General features: G+C 42.9%; 1 protein-coding gene across 1 annotated transcript; it reads right to left on the bottom strand.

The window, feature by feature from the left end:
• Positions 1 to 18,995: 18,995 nt before the first annotated feature.
• On the bottom strand, positions 18,996 to 20,096 carry LOC107275643 (glycine-rich RNA-binding protein). Its single transcript, XM_015783629.3, has 2 exons — positions 19,880 to 20,096; positions 18,996 to 19,427 (listed from the first exon to the last, which is right to left on the bottom strand). The coding sequence occupies exons 1-2, from the start codon at positions 20,018 to 20,020 to the stop codon at positions 19,260 to 19,262; spliced, it is 309 nt and encodes a 102-aa protein (XP_015639115.1). The 5' UTR covers positions 20,021 to 20,096; the 3' UTR covers positions 18,996 to 19,259.
• Positions 20,097 to 20,782: the final 686 nt, after the last annotated feature.

Here is a 20,782-nt window from a genome sequence, read left to right as displayed (position 1 = left end):
GGTGACGGCCAGGTAGGGAGCCGCCTCAATAGGGCTGCTACGGTGGCCGAAGAAGGAGAGAATACGATGGCAGCTAGGAAGGGAGTCACCTTGATCTGGGCCACGCGATGGTCGACGAAGGAGAGGAGGCGATGGAGTCGCCTCAATTTGCGCCGCCTGGATCCCGCCGTGATGGTCGGGAAGGAGCCTCGATCCGCTCCGATCTCGTCACCCTCGGCCTATGAGCTTGTCGACCGATAGTGGTCCGTTTTGCGGGAAGAGCGAAGGGAGAGGCGGCACCACTGGTGGAAAAAATGAAGAGGGAGAGAGGCGGAGAAGAGCACCAACAGTGGGGGATTCCGTGAGGAGAGCGAGCAAGGATGGGTAAGGACAATGAAAGTGAGAGGCTCACAGTAGAACTACCAGGAGTATAGGGTTTATATGTGTTTTTTTATTGTTATAGGGTGTGAAGTATAAAAGTTTTAGTTATCTGAAAATAAAAAAATTAGCAGAGGCTGACATGTAAGACTGTAGGAGCTAAAATAAAAAACCACTTTACAATAGTTTCCATTGTAGGGGAGAATTTTCACTATATGCCACTCAATTCGCAGCACTATCAGATTTTGCCACTCAGTTCGTCACACTTTCAGAATATACCATGGAGGATGCAAATTGTTTCATTCCGTACCACTCCGTCCATCCAATGTGGCATCCGTCAATCGGTCCATGCAAGCGCCATCGTTCGTCCATCGGGCGGGGAGCAGCTTGTCGGTCCTCCCCGCGTGCGCCGCCAGCCGCTGAGTTCCTTCCTGCACGCGGCGTCGGCTGCCGTCGAAGTGGACAAAGAAGGAGTCGGATTTCCCGCGCTGCCGACGAGGGCATTCATCTCCTCCGGCGCGCACTCGCCGCTCCGGCCGCGCAGCACGCACCCAACGGCCCCATCCCTGTGTCACTAGCACCCTCCTCGTCCCCATATCGCGTCGCCTCTGACCATGGTCACGAGCAAGAACAACATGCTCACAAGCAAGAACACCCCATGAACGCTATGAAGTAATGTGTGCATGCTCGCTGATAATGTCCAGGATGTTGAGGCCATGCATTGGAGAAGCGACCGACGCGGCTGGACGACTGGACCTCGTCGGCCAGCACGCTGCGTGTGAGGGGACCCCGCCGGCCAATGCCGTGCGCGAGGAGTAACTCGTCGATGGCGGCCGAACATCCCAATGAGCCCATCGGGAGTACCTCGGTAGCTGGCGGTTCTCGATGGCGACCGGATGCGTACGCTGGGCAAGACATCGACTGCTGATGGCTTACGCGAGGAGGAGCTCGCCGACGGCGGCCACCCATGGAGGACCTCGGCGGCCGGCTGCGCTCGACGGCAGCCAGATACGCGTGTGTACGTCCTTGCTGGCCGGCGGAGCGCTGGGAGGACCTCGTCGGCCGATGGGACGAGCGAGCTGCTCCCCGCCCGATGGACGAACGACAGCGCTTGCACGGACCAATTGACGGGTGCGGCATCGGATGGACGGAGTGTCACGGAATAAAACAATTCGCGTCTCTGGTGGTATGTTCTGAAGGTGTTACGAATTAAGTGGCAACAGCTGAAAGTGCTGCGAATAGGATGACATATACTGAAAATTCTACTACGGGTGGTGTACGAGTCGTGGAATATAGAATATGCCAGTATGTACGGTAAAGCTCCATATACGATAAGAAAATCGGCATGAGGTTATGGAAATAATTCTTATGGGCAAGTACATAGTAGAGTACTACTCGAAAAGGATTGAGACTAGATATACCATATCGTGCAACATTCACATGGATGATAGAACGCTTTCAGAAGCATAAGAACTTAACATTTGCCTTCTGCATCACTACGTTCAGTCAAAAATTTATGAACATTGCTGCGTATTTCATGGAAGCTTAGCAAGTAGGTAGTGATTCGATTTTGGCACAATAAACAACCTTTTTGTTCCTACGCTAATGCAAATGCAAGAACAAACAGCACCTTTGTCCGACCCGTCCTCCTGCTCCAGGCGCCAGAGCACGAGGCGGCCGTGGGCGTCGGCCTGCTCGAGAAGAGGCACCACCATGTCGAACAACCCGGCGGTCTCTACGATGTGGAGCACCCGGAGCCTCCGGGACGCGTCCTCCTCATTGGCGTCGAGGGAGAAGAGCGCCATGGTGCCCGCGCGGTCCTGCCGCTCCTCACCCTGCTCCTGCAGCGTACGTGTAGGTGGTGGCGGCGAGGACGTGGCGGAAGGGGTGGTGCGGGCAGATCCACCGCGTCAGCATTGCCGCCCAAGTAGCACGACCCCAAATCCATCCCTCCAACGACCCCTCGCCTTCCCGCACGACGCATCTCTCGGTGGCGATAGCGCCAGGAGGGCATCGTCATTGGGAGAAGCCATTGTTGCCTGCCTCGGCGAGAAGGAGAGGAGAGACGCGGGGAGAAGCACGCGAGGGAAGATTGGGAGCTCGCTCTCCCTCAAATCCACCGAGCGAAGAAAACGGGGAAGAGAACTCCAAAACATTCCACCGAGCAAATAAAACAAGAAAGGGAACTCTAAAACTTTTGTGGATATGTTGGATCCGAATTTTTCAAAAAAAAAATCCCTCAAATTTAATTTTGGGAAGAAAGTAGGATCATTGGTGATGCTCTTAGTGAGATGGCAAAGAATACACTTTTCACATGCCATACAGCAAGCATATAGGTTGCTTCATGTGAGTGATGGAGGGTTTGAAAATGTTGTGTGCGCAAAGAGTGACTAAAATAATTACTATCGTGATCTAATGGAAAAATAAATAAATAATGCAGATGCTCAAATGTTTGTGGCCCAACTACGTAGAAAGAAGGAGATCAATTCATCTTTCTTCCAAGATTTTGAAGTGGACGAAAATGGTAGGTTGGTCCGTGTGTTTTGGGCAGATTCCATAAGTAGAAAGAATTATAGTCACTTTGGTGATATTGTATCCTTCGATTCTACATACACCACTGTTGATGAAAAAACATACACTGGCCTAGGAGATCTGCTTAGCTTCAATGCAGGTCCAAATCTTGGTGAGGTGCGGGTGTGCCAGTCAGTTTGATCCTGCAACTGACAAGATATGTAAATAGTAGATCAAATAGACGATCGGCTGACAAGCCAATGAAGTAATTCCAGCCGATAGCAATAGGGTTTCGAGCAATCGGCTATAATTCGGATGTGGAGTCTGACACTATATGTAAATAATGATATAAAAACAATCGGCTGATGATGATAAATAATAATATGATCCAGTAGAAACCAATCGGCTAACAATGATATGATAGATAAGCATCGATCTGAAGGTTAAAGCATATATCGACTGAAGTTTCGATGTCATAAAATCCACAAGATTAGACAAACAGTAAAATCTTTGTTGTGATCGGCTAAATCCAATATGTATGCAATCCTTGTAAGCCGATGCAACATCTAGATAACTCATCAGCTGAAGCCCCGATGAAATCCTTATTGGCAATCAAGAAGCAGGCTAGAGAATATGGTTCTAAACACAACTTAGTAGATCAAACTTAACTGATGCAGCACTAAGTATAAAAAGAAATATAATATCTAGACAATCAAGCCCTGGACTGATTTTTAGGGTGGTAGATGCCTTAGCTAATCTAATATAGTAAAACAATTTAGCCGATACCGACAAAAACCCTAAAGCGAAAGGCAACCGATAGAGCTAAATTGAGATACTAAGACAAGATTAACTAAGACACATGATAAATAGGAAGGCAAATATATTAATCAAACTGGAGCAATCCAAGAGGTCAAATGTACTGATGCAGCCTTGAGCAACACCGACGTAGACGATACAATTGCCCGAGCCGGCGAAACATTGGACTTACCCCTTCGCCGGAGATCGGAAAGCGATGCAGCCCCGCGTCAGGTGCCAAATCCCGCTGGACGATGAAATAAAGTAGAAAAGGTAAAAGGTGGCGATGCACTGAAATGTATTGATCATGGAGATAGATTACAACGACCCCGGGTGTACATATTTATACCCATGGGTAGATACTATTTCTTATAGGACAAGAAAGAAACTTTCCTAAAGATAAAAAGAAAACATAAAGTCCTTATGGGACACTAAACACACTTTCCTAAAGGTAAAAGGAAACTAACAAATACTGGCTAATTAATAGATAAACTGCCATGCCGCATACTCCTTGAACACGGTCACTTCTAGATAAGCTTCCTTTAACAGATTAATTTCCTTAACGGAATATAGCAGGAATCCGACTATTGGAGACGTGATAATTTTCTTAGGGGCTTACCAAATTTCATTGTTAACAACCACTAACCAATACGACATAATTTTTGCTCCATTTATTGGAGTTAATCGTCATATGCAAAGTGTGTTCTATGGTGTTACGTAATGAGAAGATCGAGTCTTACATTTGGTTGTTTAAGACCTTTCTAAGAGCAATGGGAGAGAAATCACCTAGACTTATCCTAAACAATAAAGATGCTAGCATGAAAACTGCTACTATTCAAGTCATTCGGAACACGGTTCATAGGTTGTGCATGTGACATATCATGGAAAAGATGCCGAACAAGATTGGATCGCGGTGGAGAGAGAATTGTAATTTAAGAGAAAGTATGAAGTCATGTATTTAGCAATCAGAAACACCTGAGGAGTTTGAATCACAATGGCATTCTGTAATTTTCAAATTCAACTTGGAGGACAATGAGTAGTTGTCAAATAGGTGCGATATTCGTGTATCATGGATACTGGCCTACTTCATGGACATATCTCTGGCAGGTATTCTTAGAACCACTTCAAGATCAAAAAGCAAATTTATTTTTTAACCGTTTCATTCATCGTAAGCTTGTTTTCGTTGAGTTTTGGCTTAGATTTGTCACATCATTGGAATGCCAACGTCATGAAGACTTAAAGGCAGACAACACAAGCATTCATACAACATACAAATCTGTAACACCTTGCTAGAAGAGTTTTTACACATGAGGTTTTTGAGAAAGTCCAAGAAGAGTTTGTAGCAACTAGAGACCTTTGTTGTGTTAAAGACATGACACAAAATGATCGAATAAAAATTGTGACCTTCAGCGAGGTGAAAATCATATTATTCAAGTCATGAGAGGTGAAAATCAAAATGAGCTACCAAATGCATACATTGTGAAGAGATGAGAGAAAAGAGTGAAAAGGTAAATATAAGCATAATATTCAATGTTCTATTTTTTAAAACAATTCCAATTGTTTGACCACCATGTTATTATAGAGGGAGTGTTTATGATGACCAAGGTAACCTTCTATAAGAAAAAACTATTGACTCCATAGATATGGCAATGAGAGTCAGCTGCACACGCAACAAGTTTGAAGATCTCATTCAAAAGGCCAAGCACTCAGTAGAAGGCATTGACTACTTAACAACAAGTGTGTTCGACCTTGAGGCACCTTTGGACCAAATGGTCGCTGGTGGCAAACAAACTAGTTAGCAAGAGTTTGAGTCTTTTCTAGGTTGTAACATCCACCAACTGATTGATATTCATCCACCAACTGATTACTGATATTCATTAAGGGGAACAAGTAAGAGAATAAGAAGAAGCAAGGAAAATAATAATCAGAGAGGTACTACAAGTAAGAAGCAAGGTGACAAGGAACTAACACCATGCGTGTGCAAGATTTTCAAGAAAATGGTGTTTTATGATAGCCACAACTGTCCAAGTAAATCAGAACTAGGTATTGATACTATTAACTTCTCTCTATTTTTTTCTCTAAGAGAATGACATGACTTGCAAAATTATTTGGGTAATAATCTTTTCAGGGGTAACAGAAAAAGCACAATGAGAGATGGTTGCAGCGGGATATGGAAACTACTGAAAAAGAATGTAGACGCTACCAGTAGCACTTTAGTTGATTAGCGCTAATGTGCTTGCCTTGTTTTTATTCCTGACGTGCTCCAGCCTGTAGAACATGTATGTTATTGGTGATAGTTAGTGCTGATTCTATTTTAGTGCTGCCTTGGGAGAGCTAGATGTGACTCAACTCATGTTTAATGAGCTTGTATGCATGTAGGGGTATACTAGCACAATGTGACCTCTCAATAGCCAAAACATTAACAATTTGTATCCAATGACTCTAAACCTCCAACGTCAATTAAACAGAAACCGGAATGAGCACATGTATCTCATACTTTTATTCGATTAGAATATGTTCAAACTTTATTGCTATATAAATTAAAAGTGTGTTTTATGTATACACTGTTGTTCTCTCTATATGTGATTTTTATTATATTTGTATATTAATTTGTTTCTTATTCAGGAGCTCAAGGTTTATCGTGAAGTACCATACTCTTTGGCGCACCAGAACGAGACAATTAATGAGCTGAACCTAGTGGTCTTGTCCGAGATCAATGCCACTGCTTGTCTATGCTAAGATGTCCTACACAAGCTCTTAATAGTTTGGAGGTTGCAATCTCGATAGCCCAGAAGAATGTCAAGCTTCCTGGGGGAGACTCTTACCTATGCCACAGTTCTTTAACAAATACCCAGCTCAGCCAAACGAGAGAGATCAAATTTTTACCATGGATTCTAAGTTATGTGAATAAATGTACTAGGTCAGAATTGTTCTCGTCGGAAGTAGAACAGCTCACTACCAGGACCAGCTTACACTCACCACTTGCACTCCTAGTGGCCTTAACCCCTCCTTCCTTCTGCTAATCGGCAATTGCAATATGCATTTCCACAAGTATTCATTCTGGCAGTTCAGTTATGGCCAAAAATCTAAGAATCCCAAGTTTTTATTGTACAAATACGCTCGTATGAATCATAAGGTGAATGAAACTGAAGTGCGTGATGACTAAACAACAAACTACTGAAGTTGCAGACCAACTAGTGCATGACATACACAATTTTAAAGAACTTCATGAACAAAAAAGCCTGACACGATGCGTTGAGACTTATTTGTTTACGATAAATCTTCGTCATCAAAATGAGGCTCATACTTGTCCAACAGAATAAAAAAATTAACTAGGGTCAGTAGCTATGATTACAACCATGACTTATCTAACCAGCACTAACTGGTTCCAGGCATAAGAGCAACTACTTAACTTCAGCGACATAGTGCTAAACAAAAGGAGACTACAGGGACACAAGCAACACCAACAGACTAAAAAGTAAAGACTATTAGGTAGCAACATCATTCTCTAAAAGAGTCAACTAAATACCTAATTCAAATGCACCATATGATGATCTAATAAAGAATAAAAGTGAAAGAAATTGTTACATAGTATACATATAGTTTATTTAATTGATAAACAACAGAATATTGGTTTTCCTAACAATGATCTAACTATAATGACGACCACCAAGAAATGAAATTGTAAGTGAAGAAGCAAAACAATTGTTAGTGTTGTTGAAACGACAATAGCTTCACGTCGAAGGACGTGATTCTCTCAGTGGGATGATTGAACAGTAGAAACAATGTTTTAATTGATGAATTTTTTTGGATCTCCCCATTACATGGCCCTAGGGGGCTATTTATAGTCTTAGTATAGGCTCATTCCTTCTAAGGTTTAGTATGTAAAGGGGAATTTACATGGATACCCTTATGATATAGACATTAGTGAGGGCATGCAGTGTCCATTCTAGCTATGGGCCCTCAGGTGGGCTCCTTGGGCCAGCCCACAGGTGGCGAACGGCCTTCCTAGGTCGCAACGCTCCTTAAGCCCTTTGTCAAAGGTATCTTACCTTCGGGCAAACTCCTTCTGCTTCGTCTCGTGGCTTTGCCCGAAGTGGAGACATGGCGACGGGGTCGCGGACTTGGTGGCGAATCCTATGGCCTTCGTCCTTTGGCTTCATCCCCACTGGTTCGCCTTATGGCTTCGCCTCCAGGCGAAAACCTCTAACTTAGTCGTCGTCTTGTAGATCCGATGGTTTCGGCAGGTCCAGTCGAAGGCCCTCGTGACATGCCTCCAACAGTTTGTAACTATAAATGACCACAAAATTGAATTTCTTACCAATCATGAAAAACTAGCTAATAAACAATGTCACAACTATCATGAATGATGCATCTAACATGTACCTATGTTCTGGCTTGCACCAGCTAGAAGATTCAATCCTCGAACTTGTATACACAGGAGTTGCATGAAAATATGGGAATTATGGGCCTGTTCAGATTATAGCCAAAATAAACCTTACCAAGTTTTGGCAATGCCAAAATTTTGGCAAGACGGCAATATTGCCAAAATTTTGGCAAGATTTCTTATGTATTGACCAAATTTGGCAACAAACTAAACGTAGACATTTTTTTGGTAACTTTGCCAAAAAAATGGTATGGTTGAAAATCGCATCAAAGTGAACAGCCCCTATAATACAAAAATGTCAAAATAGGTGTAAAACATGACAAAAAAAAGAGTGACTTTTCATACTGCTAAAAGCACCAGAGCAGGAATAATATTATTAAAAACTCAATTTCGAACAAAACGCCACCAAGTCGACTCCAGTCAGTATTTGTTCAGTCAATCTATGCAAGAAAATGACCAGTCCCATACATTTCGGTTGGTAAAGCAACAAACCAATGGTCAATACATAAATTCGTTCTAGAATGCAAGCTATCAGTTCTGATATGATTGAAGGAGCAACCTGAACTTGCCATATATATGTCTAAAATTCAATACTAAAGCCACTGGAATTGAAACCATTTGATGCACTGATGAGGGAGTTAGGTCCCGATCTTCCAACAGGTATTAATAAATAGTCAATTTGGGCGAAGTTGCGACACAACTCGATCCAGTTTCCGAACGAACACGCTACTGAGCCCCGCAATTGCAGCACCACATGTCCTCTGGTTATCAACCGTGCCGAAACCCGGTTGACCTCGCCGAGAAGGCTAATCCCTGCATGCGAATCGAAGAATACAAGCAAGAACAAGATAGATTGCAACACAATTGCATATGAATGATTAAGCGCTCGAATTTGGGGTTCTACAAACCAATCTAGCGGCGAACTGTTCTTGACAGATTAATCTAAGCAAAACCCAACTTTAAACGATAACGGCTACTGAATAAATATGATTAGGGATGTCCTAGGGTTTCCCTAGGGCGCACACCCCCTTAGGCTAAGCCCACAACACAATTTAAAGCCCCAAAACCCAAATTAGATTCGGACTGGATGAGATACATGGCTTGTTTTGCAGATTTCCGGCAGCTTGGCAGGAATTTTGATGTGGGACCAAAACCATCTAAAAGTAGACTCCATAAGCTTTTCAACAAGTACTCATGGGCCCCTAAATTCCTTCTAGATCAGCAGCTAGGTCTGTTTGAAGTTGATGCTATCAGGAGGCCAAATCCGAATCCAAAACGCGCACAACTTTATCTCTTGTCTTCTATGGACCAAAAGTGGTGTGGTGATATGAAAGAAGACATGGAGGTCTTGGTTTGGTCCCCAAACAACTTCTTCAATCATCCATGTATTTCGTACGCTCGGTCTCTTTTCTTTCACCCAAGCAAGTACCTCTGCAAACGAAAAAACACAAAACTCATTATGTAGCAACGTTTGTTTAAATATATAACAAGTAAATCTAATGTAGAACATATGCACCTTTGGTTGATTAATAAATAAGATAGTCATGGTTATATCCGAGCTAGTTGTGTCCTTATCATGCACATGCACTTCAGGAACAAATAAATGAAAAAACTAATAGTATACTCAACAGTTCTAATCCCAGTGGGCAAATATATGAAAATAGAACAAAGGAATTTAACATAGCAGAATCTAAAAGCAGGGTCAGTCACATATGAATAATAACAGACATGAAATTCAAAGAGGCATTTTTCATCATCATTATGGGACTAAGCAGGGCAAAAGAATAAAGGAACAACCGACACACAAGGACATCACACGGCATCCTTAAAATAGACAGCTCTAGAACATGACATTAACATAGAACATTCACCAGAGAATAAATCTGCACATATTTAACAATGAGAGAGTTACTACCCAAACGGAATTCATTCATAGCATATAACATGTGTCCCACATAGCCTCCACATTGTACCACATTAACAGATAAGGATTAGTAGATAGTCATTAAAATGGAGATATAACGAATAGAGACAAACATAGGTGGTGTAACTGCAAGATAGTAGGTCACAGAGAGGTATAAGATAAGCTAGAAACATAGTTTGCTGATGGACACAGTAACTGACAGCTAATACATATTGATCGATCGATAGATAAATAGATAGATAGGGGCTAGGCTAGGTGAATCATCCATCCACCTAAGGTCAGTCAGTCTTGTCCACCATGAGACTTGAGGCTGTGATCGTAGCGAACCCATACAGTTGGGGCCATTGAAGTCATCCCAGTCTGCAGTCTCGATGCCGCTCCAGTCGATCTTGGCCCAAACTTCCTTGAACTGAGCCTCAAGCTCCGCCTGAATAGTGAAGTAGGTCTCGTCAACCATGTAACTCAACTTCGCGGCGGACCTCATCCTGTAATTCCTCGAGGCTGTCGTCCGACTCCCGGTCCTCAGGATGTAATCAAGGTACCCCTCTCACCGACTCCATATCCATCTGCTGCTTCGGCGGTCGTCTTCTCTCCTTCGTCGAAAGTTGACGCTCCCATCGGCACCACAGAGACGTCCGAGGCGGCCGCAATACTGCTTCTCACACACTTCTTGATGATTATCAAGTGGGACGCTAGCTGCTGACGTTCAACGTCGTCATCTCCACCTGTTTCTTGCTCCCTCACTTCTATCCCTCCTATAGATTTATATATAGGCTGCCACTGTGTTCAGATAGGGATCGCTGATCGGAGTCGGAGTCGGCTTCGACTCTGACTCGAGATTCGGGACAGGATGCACGGAAATCTTTTTTAACTCTAGAACACAAAGAACACAAAGACGTATTTGTCCTTCTAAGTTGACTCTAGAGTACAAATATGTATTTACCCTTCTAAGTTGTTAGACATACAAGTGCATCAATTGGTTATAATATGGCAATTATTTGAAGTTGGTTGATATGCACATGTATATATAGCTAAAAGAATTTGTTTGAGGAACATATATGTGTGATGATGGTGGTTAAAAATCATGCGACTGACTAAGAATTCATACCTTCAATAGCTAGATTAATATTGAAATGCTATGCATACATGTACATGTCAATCAACTTCAAATAACTGCCATATTACAACCAATTGGTACAATTACATATCTAACAAGTTAGAAGGGCAAATACGGTCTTTATACTCTAGAGTTAACAGTCAATGCATGGCCAACATACGGGAGTGGCATGAGAGTTTACGCGAATTTGAGCTAGTGGCATATAAGTAATTCTCTCTGCATAAATATGTGAACATGGAAAATGCAATAATACAATAACAAATGATTAAAACTAGATAAAATTAACACATTTAACAGGATTAGGCGTTTGGATGACGCACAGAAAATGCCCCTGCTGCTTCACATCACACGCTTCTTTCTCTTCTCTGCTCAGACATGACCATTGTGAAGGCAATGGAATAAAACCAGGAGAGGTACAGATAACACTATGGATTTTTGTCCGGATGAATGGAATAATGCAACAGAATGAAAGGAGATTGAATAGCACAAGCAACAACTGCGAACATTTTACTTTCACCCGACTGCTCGCACGAAGGCCGCCTGGAAGAAATGCAGGGATCCACCATCAAGGAAAGCACTGGACTCAGCACCAGGCGTCTGTCCACACAAAATCATAGCAGGCACATAAAAAATAGCACCATTAACTTTTCAGCACAAAGAAAGAAAGTATACCTTATATGTTAGAGCAATTTACGGTCCTTGAGCAGGTAACAATAATTTAGTGTAAATTTGGTACCTTATAGTAACTCATACTACCTAAGTACTAAGAAGTACTAAATTTACAGTAAAACAAGTGATACCTTATGGTACCTTCTTAAGGACCGTAAAATTGCTCTATATGGTATGTTTGTTGGCTTCAACCATTTTAGGCCATTCACAATGCGTCACACAAATCTGAGGAGCCTCGAATGGCACATAGGCTAGAGCATAGGCTAGAGCTACAGGTCCAACATTTGGGTTCTATAGTGCAAGTGACTTTAGTTTGTATTTCAGCCCCTAACACTTTTTGTTTCAGTTCTCTTTTTTTAATTTATATGTAGGTCCAAAATTTACAATTAACACCCTCAAATCTAGAAAAATTATTTAAACCCCCTCTCCCCTCTCTCTCCCTTATCTTTTACCCCTTATATTGTTCCTTCCTCATCTAGCTCGTTGTAGCGCACCTCCCCTCCATCTCCAGCTGCCTTGCGCCTCTCCCTCCTCCTCGGGCACCTCCCTCCCCCCCCTTCCGGTGCTTCCCTCCCCCTCCTTCGGCGCCTCTCTCTCCCTCCCCACCGGTGGCCCCTCTCTCCCTCCCCGTCTCTCCAGCTCGACCGAGTCGGCGACGGCTTGATGCTGGCCACTCCGTGCCCCTCGTCGCCAGATCCGGCCTAAGGGTCGCCGGATCTGGCCTTAGGCGGCAGCGGGACGACGGCAAGGACGGTGGCAGTCGATGACGGCGGGGCGGCGACGGTCGACGATGATGGCGGGGACGGCGACAAGAGGACCGTTGCTTCGCGTTTTAGGACATGGTCTCTCCAACGCGGTGCCGCCCCTCTCCTCGCGTGTCACGGGGCTTCCTCCTGGCAAGTTCTGACGAGGCTCGGTTGGCCAAATGATGCTCTGCGTACTTCGCAGGGACTCGCTCCACGTCGAGTTGGCTCGGAATCTCCGCGCTGGCGAGGTGAGGCCGAACACCACCTCACCGCATTGTGAATGGCCTTGGAGAGACCGTAGTTTTTGGTGCACCTTTGATGTAGCAATAGCTTAGCTTGTTGATTTTGAAAGCTTTTGTCTCAGTGGATGCATGACACCCAATTTCAGAGAAAATAGTTAAAACTAGCTCATTCTGTCAATTCTACGTGCAATACACTATGAAGTTCAAATAGAACGAACTGAAGTATGCGTCTATTTTGTTTTTAACTATATTTGGTTTCTCTTAAAGTTCAAGAAAATTCAGATCAAAAGGAGAGAAACAAGTAGGTTTTGCTAGCAAACTCTGAACTGAAGCAGTTTAGTGCTTGCTTAAATAGCTAAAATCATGCATGACGCATAGTTAAATCTGGACCATATCTTTTTGCTGATGGTTGGATGTTTCGATACTGCCAAAATTACAGTCACTGCACCTGATCCGAATCCTCGAGAATGTTAATTGATTTTTCTAGACGAGTTTGCAGATAGACCATAACTATTCCCGTGCATAGTTTAAGGACCGCATACGAAGACGAGCCTCTTAACAAGTCTGCACTATTTTCTCATGCGGACCTCCTAAGAGACCCACATGCGAAAATACCCCTCTCTTCACTCTTTTTTCTCTCCTTTCCTCTCCCTCTCCCGTTCACTCCCCACACTCCCTCTCCCTCCCCACTCCTCACCCTCCCTCTCCAACTCTCCCACTCCTCTCCACACTCTCTCCCATCCACACTCCCTCACGACGACGATGCTCTTGGGCTAAGGCGGCAGCAGTAGGCTTGGGCAACGGCAGGCGAGGGCGAGAGGGATCCCAGCGACGGCGACGACGGAAGGGGTGGATCCAGTCACCGCTCCCCCCCCCCCACGCATGTGGATCCACCGGCGGTGGAGATGGGATTGGCGGATCCGATGGTGGCAGCAACGGGAGGACAATGACAACGGTGCTGCCACCGGCAGTGATGACGAGAGGATGAAGATGATGACGACGGTGACGAGAGGATTCTTGGGTTAGGGTTAGGGTTTCAGAGTAGGTTTTCAATTTTTGGAATTTTCTATTGCATTTTTTCTTTTCGCTCCGGAGGAGTTAAGTGTCCGCATGTGAACAAAAATCGATTTTTGCATGCGGGTGACATGTGATTTCTCTATCGCATGCAAAATATGTTTTTCGTAGACAACTGGATGCAGGCGGGTCACCGGAAAAAATCGAATATATAGTAGTGACTTTCCCCATATAATCATTTATTTCAGCAGCAAGCAGTTTTTGTTGCTGTCATGACTCATGAACCTTTTTTTTTTGCCAAACACTACTATAGAAACCTTAATTGGTGCGGTTAGGAACCCCACAAAGGTGGCAGATTTGCCAACCGACATATAGCAGGCGGCACTAATGTGGAGGGGAAATAGATGCTTGTTTAGGAACCGACACATTTGAGGTTCTACGAATAAAATAAAACACTAGCTCGCCATCACCCCTGAAATCATCCCCACCACCCAGAGTCCACAAAGAAGACCAAGTTCATCCACAAAAATCCAGTAGAAACAAAATAGCATTAACATTTGCATGCTCATCCGCAAGTTAACACATCGTATACAACCAATATCGACATTCAGACACAATCAGCATTGGCACATGCACAAGAAAATTCCCAATGCCCAAACTCACCGCAAACTGGGAACTTCGCTGTTGCCCGCACCATCCGCCGTCGGAGGCCATGGTGGGCAGATCTGGCCACACCCGAGCTTGGGCAACTGCATCTGACAGCCGCCGCTCGTGAGGGAGAGGGCACTGCTGCCGTCGGCGCTCGGGGTGGGGAGGAGAGGGAGGAAAGGGTCGCGAGAGAGAGAGAGAGATAAGAGAGTCGCGCAAGACTGAGAGGAGGAAGAGAGTCGTGCAAGAGAGAGGGAGTGGCATGTGCTGCTTACCCTATCCACAAGTGCGACGTTGTCGTGAGTGTTAAGGACAACGCGGTCGGCTCGTCTCTGATTTTTATACAGGTGTCGGTTTTTTAATTAAACGAGATTTTAGATGTTCCGTCACATGTAGTGCCCGCTCTCTATGTATCTTCTGCAGTGGTGTCAATCAAATCACCAATTTGAACGGCACACTAGTACCAGAACACATTTTAACCATGGAAAACCACAAAGAGAAAATCATTCTGACGGGCAAGCATATTAGAGAGACAACAACCGATGATGGTAAAACAATACGCAGATAGAGTCATTCAGTTCTTTATATTAAGGAACATAAACGCTACTTAAACATACTCCCATCCAGACTGCAGTCAACAGATACGCATAACGACATACTATTACATACCTAACTAGTAATACCTATGCTACGCAACATTTCACACCCCAAAGGCTTAAATATAACTCAAACGGCAGGGTTTTTTCTTGCCAAAGGAAGTAGTAAATTTAGTCAGGCGGTTAATCCCACATTACGTATATGACAATCAAGATATATTAGCAAAATATATGAATGTGATATCAATATGTAACATCTTTTTCATGTTGGGCTTAGCATAGTTTGTTATAACCAGGGGATTAAATCAAAAGAGGAAAAGAATTAGAACTTGTAAAAGCCAAATGCACTGGTAGAGGAACAAAACTTAGTGATTCTGCGTAGTAAAATAAAAATAATAATGAAGCCATGGTTCTTATCAACATAATCACAATTAAATAATATTTAAATATACCATGTATAATATATTCAAAGCTTGCTAACCAAGAATATCTAAGACCTCGACTTCTCCTTGAATAGAACTTGACAACCTCGAATCGGACACCACGAATATCTCCCACAGCATGGCCCTTATGCCCAAATCCAGAAATCAACACCTCATCCCAGATAATGAGCATGAAGAAATAAGTATAGGTGACAGAGCAAGCATTTTCTAATAAAGTAACAGGATTAAGAATGTACATTTTCAATTCCTCAATGATGTTCAGGAAACTGTGCTAGCATGCATGGCCAGAAGTCATCAAAATTCAGGATTAAAATAGTAACTGGTCTCAATAATTAGAAATGGACTCGTTTATCATGGAATCAGTTGGGCGTACTGAATTACAATTATGATGGTAACATGCTTAGCTACCCTGGGCAACTTGCTAGGTGAATCACTACCTGATAACCATATGTCTTCTGAATGGTAGCAATCTTTTGAACAAAGCCAAATATATTAAACAAATTCTGTAGGTGCGAGAACAGCATAAATTATCTACTACTGTAAATAATCTATATTACGTACAGTGTAATCATCTATTAATTTGCCGATGATTCATGATCCAGTTACTCCACCAAGAAAAACGTTTAATCAAACAAAAATATATTGGTTCTTATGATTCATGTTTCAGTTAATCCACCAAGAAAAATGCCGCATTGAAAGAATTGATGAATATAGTCAGGAATTATTCTCTAGGTAAGGAGCATCAATGTTGTTGTCACTGGAAAATGCTTAAACTGATCGCACAGGAATGGGCTGAAGGAGAAAGTACCTTGATTTCCTTGAACATGGCCTTTGTAGCATATGATAAACTCGTCAGTTATCCGGATGAATGGAATAATGCAACAGAATGAAAGGAGATTGAATAGCGCAAGCAGCAACTGCGACGAACATTTTACTTTCACCTGACTACTCGCACGAAGGCTGCCTGGAAGAAATGCAGGGAGCTTCCTCAATTGATCCACCATCAAGGAAAAGCACTAGAAAAATCATTGCAGGCACATAAAAAGTAGCACCATTAACTTTTCAGCACAAAATTATATAGCCTCGATATCTCAATTTTTACAGCTCATCCATAGCAGAAATTTTGTTTATGCTAATCTTATTATCTAAAGCTGGCGGTTATCGCCGCAAGCTAATTGGTTCATTTTACCCCATTTAATTTTACGCCACGTGTCCATGAAGCATTCGGCAAACCATCGAGTGTCTCGTGCATGTATTGCTGTCTTCGTGCGGCAGAAAACAAAAATAACAGCAGCTTCTGGATGTCGTCTCACCTCACGTCCCTGCTATTTGGGATATACTCCTACAAAAGAATTCGTATAACATATTACCTACATTATAATTAGTAATTTGGCTCTATATTTTATATATGGAGTGCATATATAGTATTAAGCTATCTATCTAAAATACTGTGTCTAGCATATATGTCTACCAATTAATAGACGTACGTATCCTCTCTCCTCTCACTCACCTCCACATCAAAAAATATACTATGTGGCATTCTCTCCTACACGGTGATCCTACCATTATTCATGCCCTTAGTGCTAAGTGTGATTGGTTAAAACTGGAAACATGTAACTTAACCATGTTAATATCCTATATTATAGAAAAGATTAAACAATATTTTAACAAAAGGTAAAACAATCGATAGCAAGAAATAAAAAATATTTTATTTTAATTTTGCTAATTCTAACAGCTTATATACAAAATTTTAAAATTACAAACGTGAGACTAAATTCACCGTTTTGTTTGCGTATACTGTCACGCTATAATTCTCCGTAGGAATTATACAAACATAAAACCAAGTACATATTGAATGATATTTTTTCAATATATGATATTTACATAGATTTTATTAGTATTAAAGTAATTACTCTAAAAGGTATACATGTGCCCTAGGGGAAAAAATCACAGGATAAATTATCCAGCGCGCTAATAGGCGCGCCGATTTTCTAGTATAATGAAAAATATGGACATGCTTTGTTGTTCAAAGGGCATAAAAGATTTTTACTGCCAAACTATGAAAAGGTTTCTATTATGAACTTTATTTAAATTTGAAGCATCTAAACTCTATATATGTATACAGGCAGAAAAATGCACTCAAATTATTCTTGATCAGAAAGCATCACGTGAGCAATAGCTCTGCTAAATATGCCATCTTACTCGTAAACAACTGAACTGGGGGAGGAGCGGCAGCACCAGCCAAGTGGCGACGGCAACAGGTGGTGACGGCAGGGCAGTGCGTAGGGACCTTCAGTAACCTGTGGCAACCACCACAGATCTCGTGCGTTTGCAGAGGGGATCGTGCATGGAGGAAGTTGATGATGGCGGCAGGGGCACTGATTTTTACTGAAAATTTATGTCTCTTTTAACAATTTTTGCTGATCATCTCTCTTGTGTATACCAGATCTGCTGCCTAGACAGTTAGTTATTCATCTTGGTGCATCTGGCCGGATCCTTATATTGGTTTAATTAAAAAAACTTTCAGGAGAACATAGGGAACCTATCAGGGTTTTTTCATCATCCGTGCATACTGACGTTGTCACGATCAGAGCAAACCTCTTGCTATTGTGCGGTTTGCATTTATGAGATATAAACATGTATCAACACAATCAATGCAGACTAAATTGGAGGGTTTTTTTGTTGAGAAATTCCTCATAGAAATTAGTTGACCTAACACACTTGGTGGCGGCCACTTAGAACCATCCTACCATCAACAACAAAATGTTTGACGAACAGCATTGGCGGTTGTTTATGCGGCACTCAATCGAACATATCATGTGCATGGGCAAAATAGTTTGCTCGTTCATCGTAGTCAAAATCAAATAGTAGGCAAAAGAAACATAATGAACCGGGAGGAAGAAGAAACTGAAACCGAACAGCAGAAGCAAACTTGCCGTAGAGCTATGGAGACCGGATGTGAGGGCCGGAGGTGATAGGGATGTCTGGGTGAGGCGGCACGACAGTGAACCGATGAAGTCCTGGCGGAGAGCGGACGGCGATGGGATCGACGACAACTTCATGCGGTGCGACGGAGACCGGCGGGGATGGCACTAGGACGAGTTGGCGCGGTGAGCAGAGGAGGCAGATGGGGCGAATCGGGCAATGTGCGGAGGAATGTTCCGAAGGAAAAGGGGATGCGATCGATTTGCGTGTGCAGAAGGAAATCGACAATCAAGCAATCACGTGTGTGATTTTCCATTAGTGACCCCGTGTGCGCGATTTGAGAGAGAGGAGGGGAGAGGGGGACTGTGGGAGCCGATTTTTGGTCGTTGGATTTGATGAATAAGGTTTCTATAGGACTGCAGTTGCTCAAATAGATTAAACATATCCCAAGCTTATGGATAAGAGATTACTAATTTTTTTTAGAGAAGAGTATTTTTCTACCTGGCATCTACATCCAACCGGATATGTGCAATATTTTTAAATTAGGAACTTAACTTGTCAAATAGGGAACTTAGTCCTCATATGGAGATTAGAACTCAGGATCTTAAGGTGCTACTTAAGTCACTGCAACCACTAGGCTATATTTCTTTTCACATCAGAGATTATTGATAACAAACAGAACCTGGTAATTTATTACGCGTCCACCAATTAATAAACCCTAATTAACCAAACTTAATCTAGAATATGTAGATAGGGTATTAATAAACCCTAATTAACCAAACTTAATCTAGAATACGTAGATAGGGTAGTATAATGATCTTCTCTCCGCGCATGCAGGCGCGGTTGCCGGCAGCCCGAGAGCTCCCGTCCGTACGCCGCCGGTGGTCACGCCCTCCAGCGGCGCGGCCGTGTATTTGCCTGCGCGACAGTGACGTTGCGGCCGCCGATGTCCTGGCCGTTCATGCCCTGGATGGCGGCGTTCACCGACTCGCTGTCCTCGAAGTTGACGAACCCGAACCCGCGTGACCTCCCCATCACACTGTCCCAAGCGATCTGCAACCAAAAAGCCATCAGATAATAATAGATCATCTACTAGTTCACTAAGATTTCACGATTAGTTGTAGATCTGCAAATTTGAAAAAACGAACAGTGCATAGCGATCGATCAACCAAGTAGTGTGTGTGTGGAGATCAATTTGTGAAGGGATTTGTGAACAGATCGATGGAATGGATAGCCAATCAATATAAAAAAGATCAACGAAAACCCAGCCAAGATTTACAAAAAACTATATATCCACTGTAGAGGCGCTAAACTTGGGATGAACAGGCGAGACAAACCGATCGGAACGCTCGATCGACAGTTCGACACACACACAAAAAAAAGAAAAGAAATCCGTCAAACTTAGCGAAGAACAAACGACAACACAACCCACCCGGAACAGAACGGAAACGGAAGCAGGAGCGGCGAGGAAAGGGTTGGATACAGCGGAGCAAGAGCAAACCCACCTCGGCGCTGATGGCGCCGTAATTGGCGAAGGAGTCCTTGAGGGAGCGGTCGTTGGCGGAGAACGGCAGGTTGCCGACGTACACGCGGTACTCCAGCGGGGAGCGGTCCTTGTAGTCGGAGTCCCTCCACGGCGCCGCCATATCCTTCCCTTGCCTTCCTCTCTAAACCCTAATTAACTAAACCTTCGAGAGAGAGAAGCTAGAGAGCTTGGACTTGACGAAACACGACAATGACAATCCCAGGTCTATATAGATCTATTCTCATGGGCTCTTGGGTTTCCGCTACCGTCCGGCCGTCCGGGCCGCGCATGCCAGATGAAGAATAAGTTCATTTTAGGTCTCCTAACTTTACAGTGACTTTGATTTTGATTCTTGAAACGAAATAACAGATACAAGGATCCCTTAACTTAGCATAGTACTCCAATGCACCCGCTCAGAGCTCCGTGCTTCAGCAAATACGTTCGATGTTAGCCGCATTTTATTACGTTGTAAGACGTTTTGACTTTGGTAAAACTCAAACTGTTTTAACTTTAACAAAGTTTATATACAAATATAGTAATAATTATAATATTAAATTAGTTTTATCAAATCAATAATTAAATATATTTTTAGAATAAATTTGTCTTAGGTTGAAAATGTTACTACTTTTTTCTACAAATTTGGTCAAATTTAAAACAATTTGACTTTGAACAAAGTCAAAACGTCTTATAACCTAAAACGGAGGGAGTACCTTTCATAGATCAACATATCCAGTGGCCATTTTTTTTTCCCGAGCTTAGACCCTGCTTAGATTGGACTAAAACTTTTAAGTCCCTATCACATCGGATGTTTGGACACTAATTATAAATATTAAACGTAGACTATTAATAAAACACATCCATAATCTTGGACTAATTCGCGAGA

The sequence above is a fragment of the Oryza sativa genome, chromosome 5 (genome assembly GCF_034140825.1).
Source record: "Oryza sativa Japonica Group chromosome 5, ASM3414082v1".
Classification (NCBI taxonomy): Eukaryota; Viridiplantae; Streptophyta; class Magnoliopsida; order Poales; family Poaceae; genus Oryza; species Oryza sativa.
The sequence above is the reverse complement of the archived record's forward strand: the minus strand, read 5'-3'. Positions and strand labels throughout refer to the sequence as shown.

Excerpts from the sequence above, each read along its gene's own strand:
- LOC107275643 (XM_015783629.3), bottom strand. The coding sequence starts at position 20,020 with ATGGCGGCGCCGTGGAGGGACTCCGACTACAAGGACCGCTCCCCGCTG. Across the intron at positions 19,428-19,879 it reads ACGGCGCCATCAGCGCCGAG|ATCGCTTGGGACAGTGTGAT; the intron begins GTGGGTTTGCTC and ends TTTTGGTTGCAG.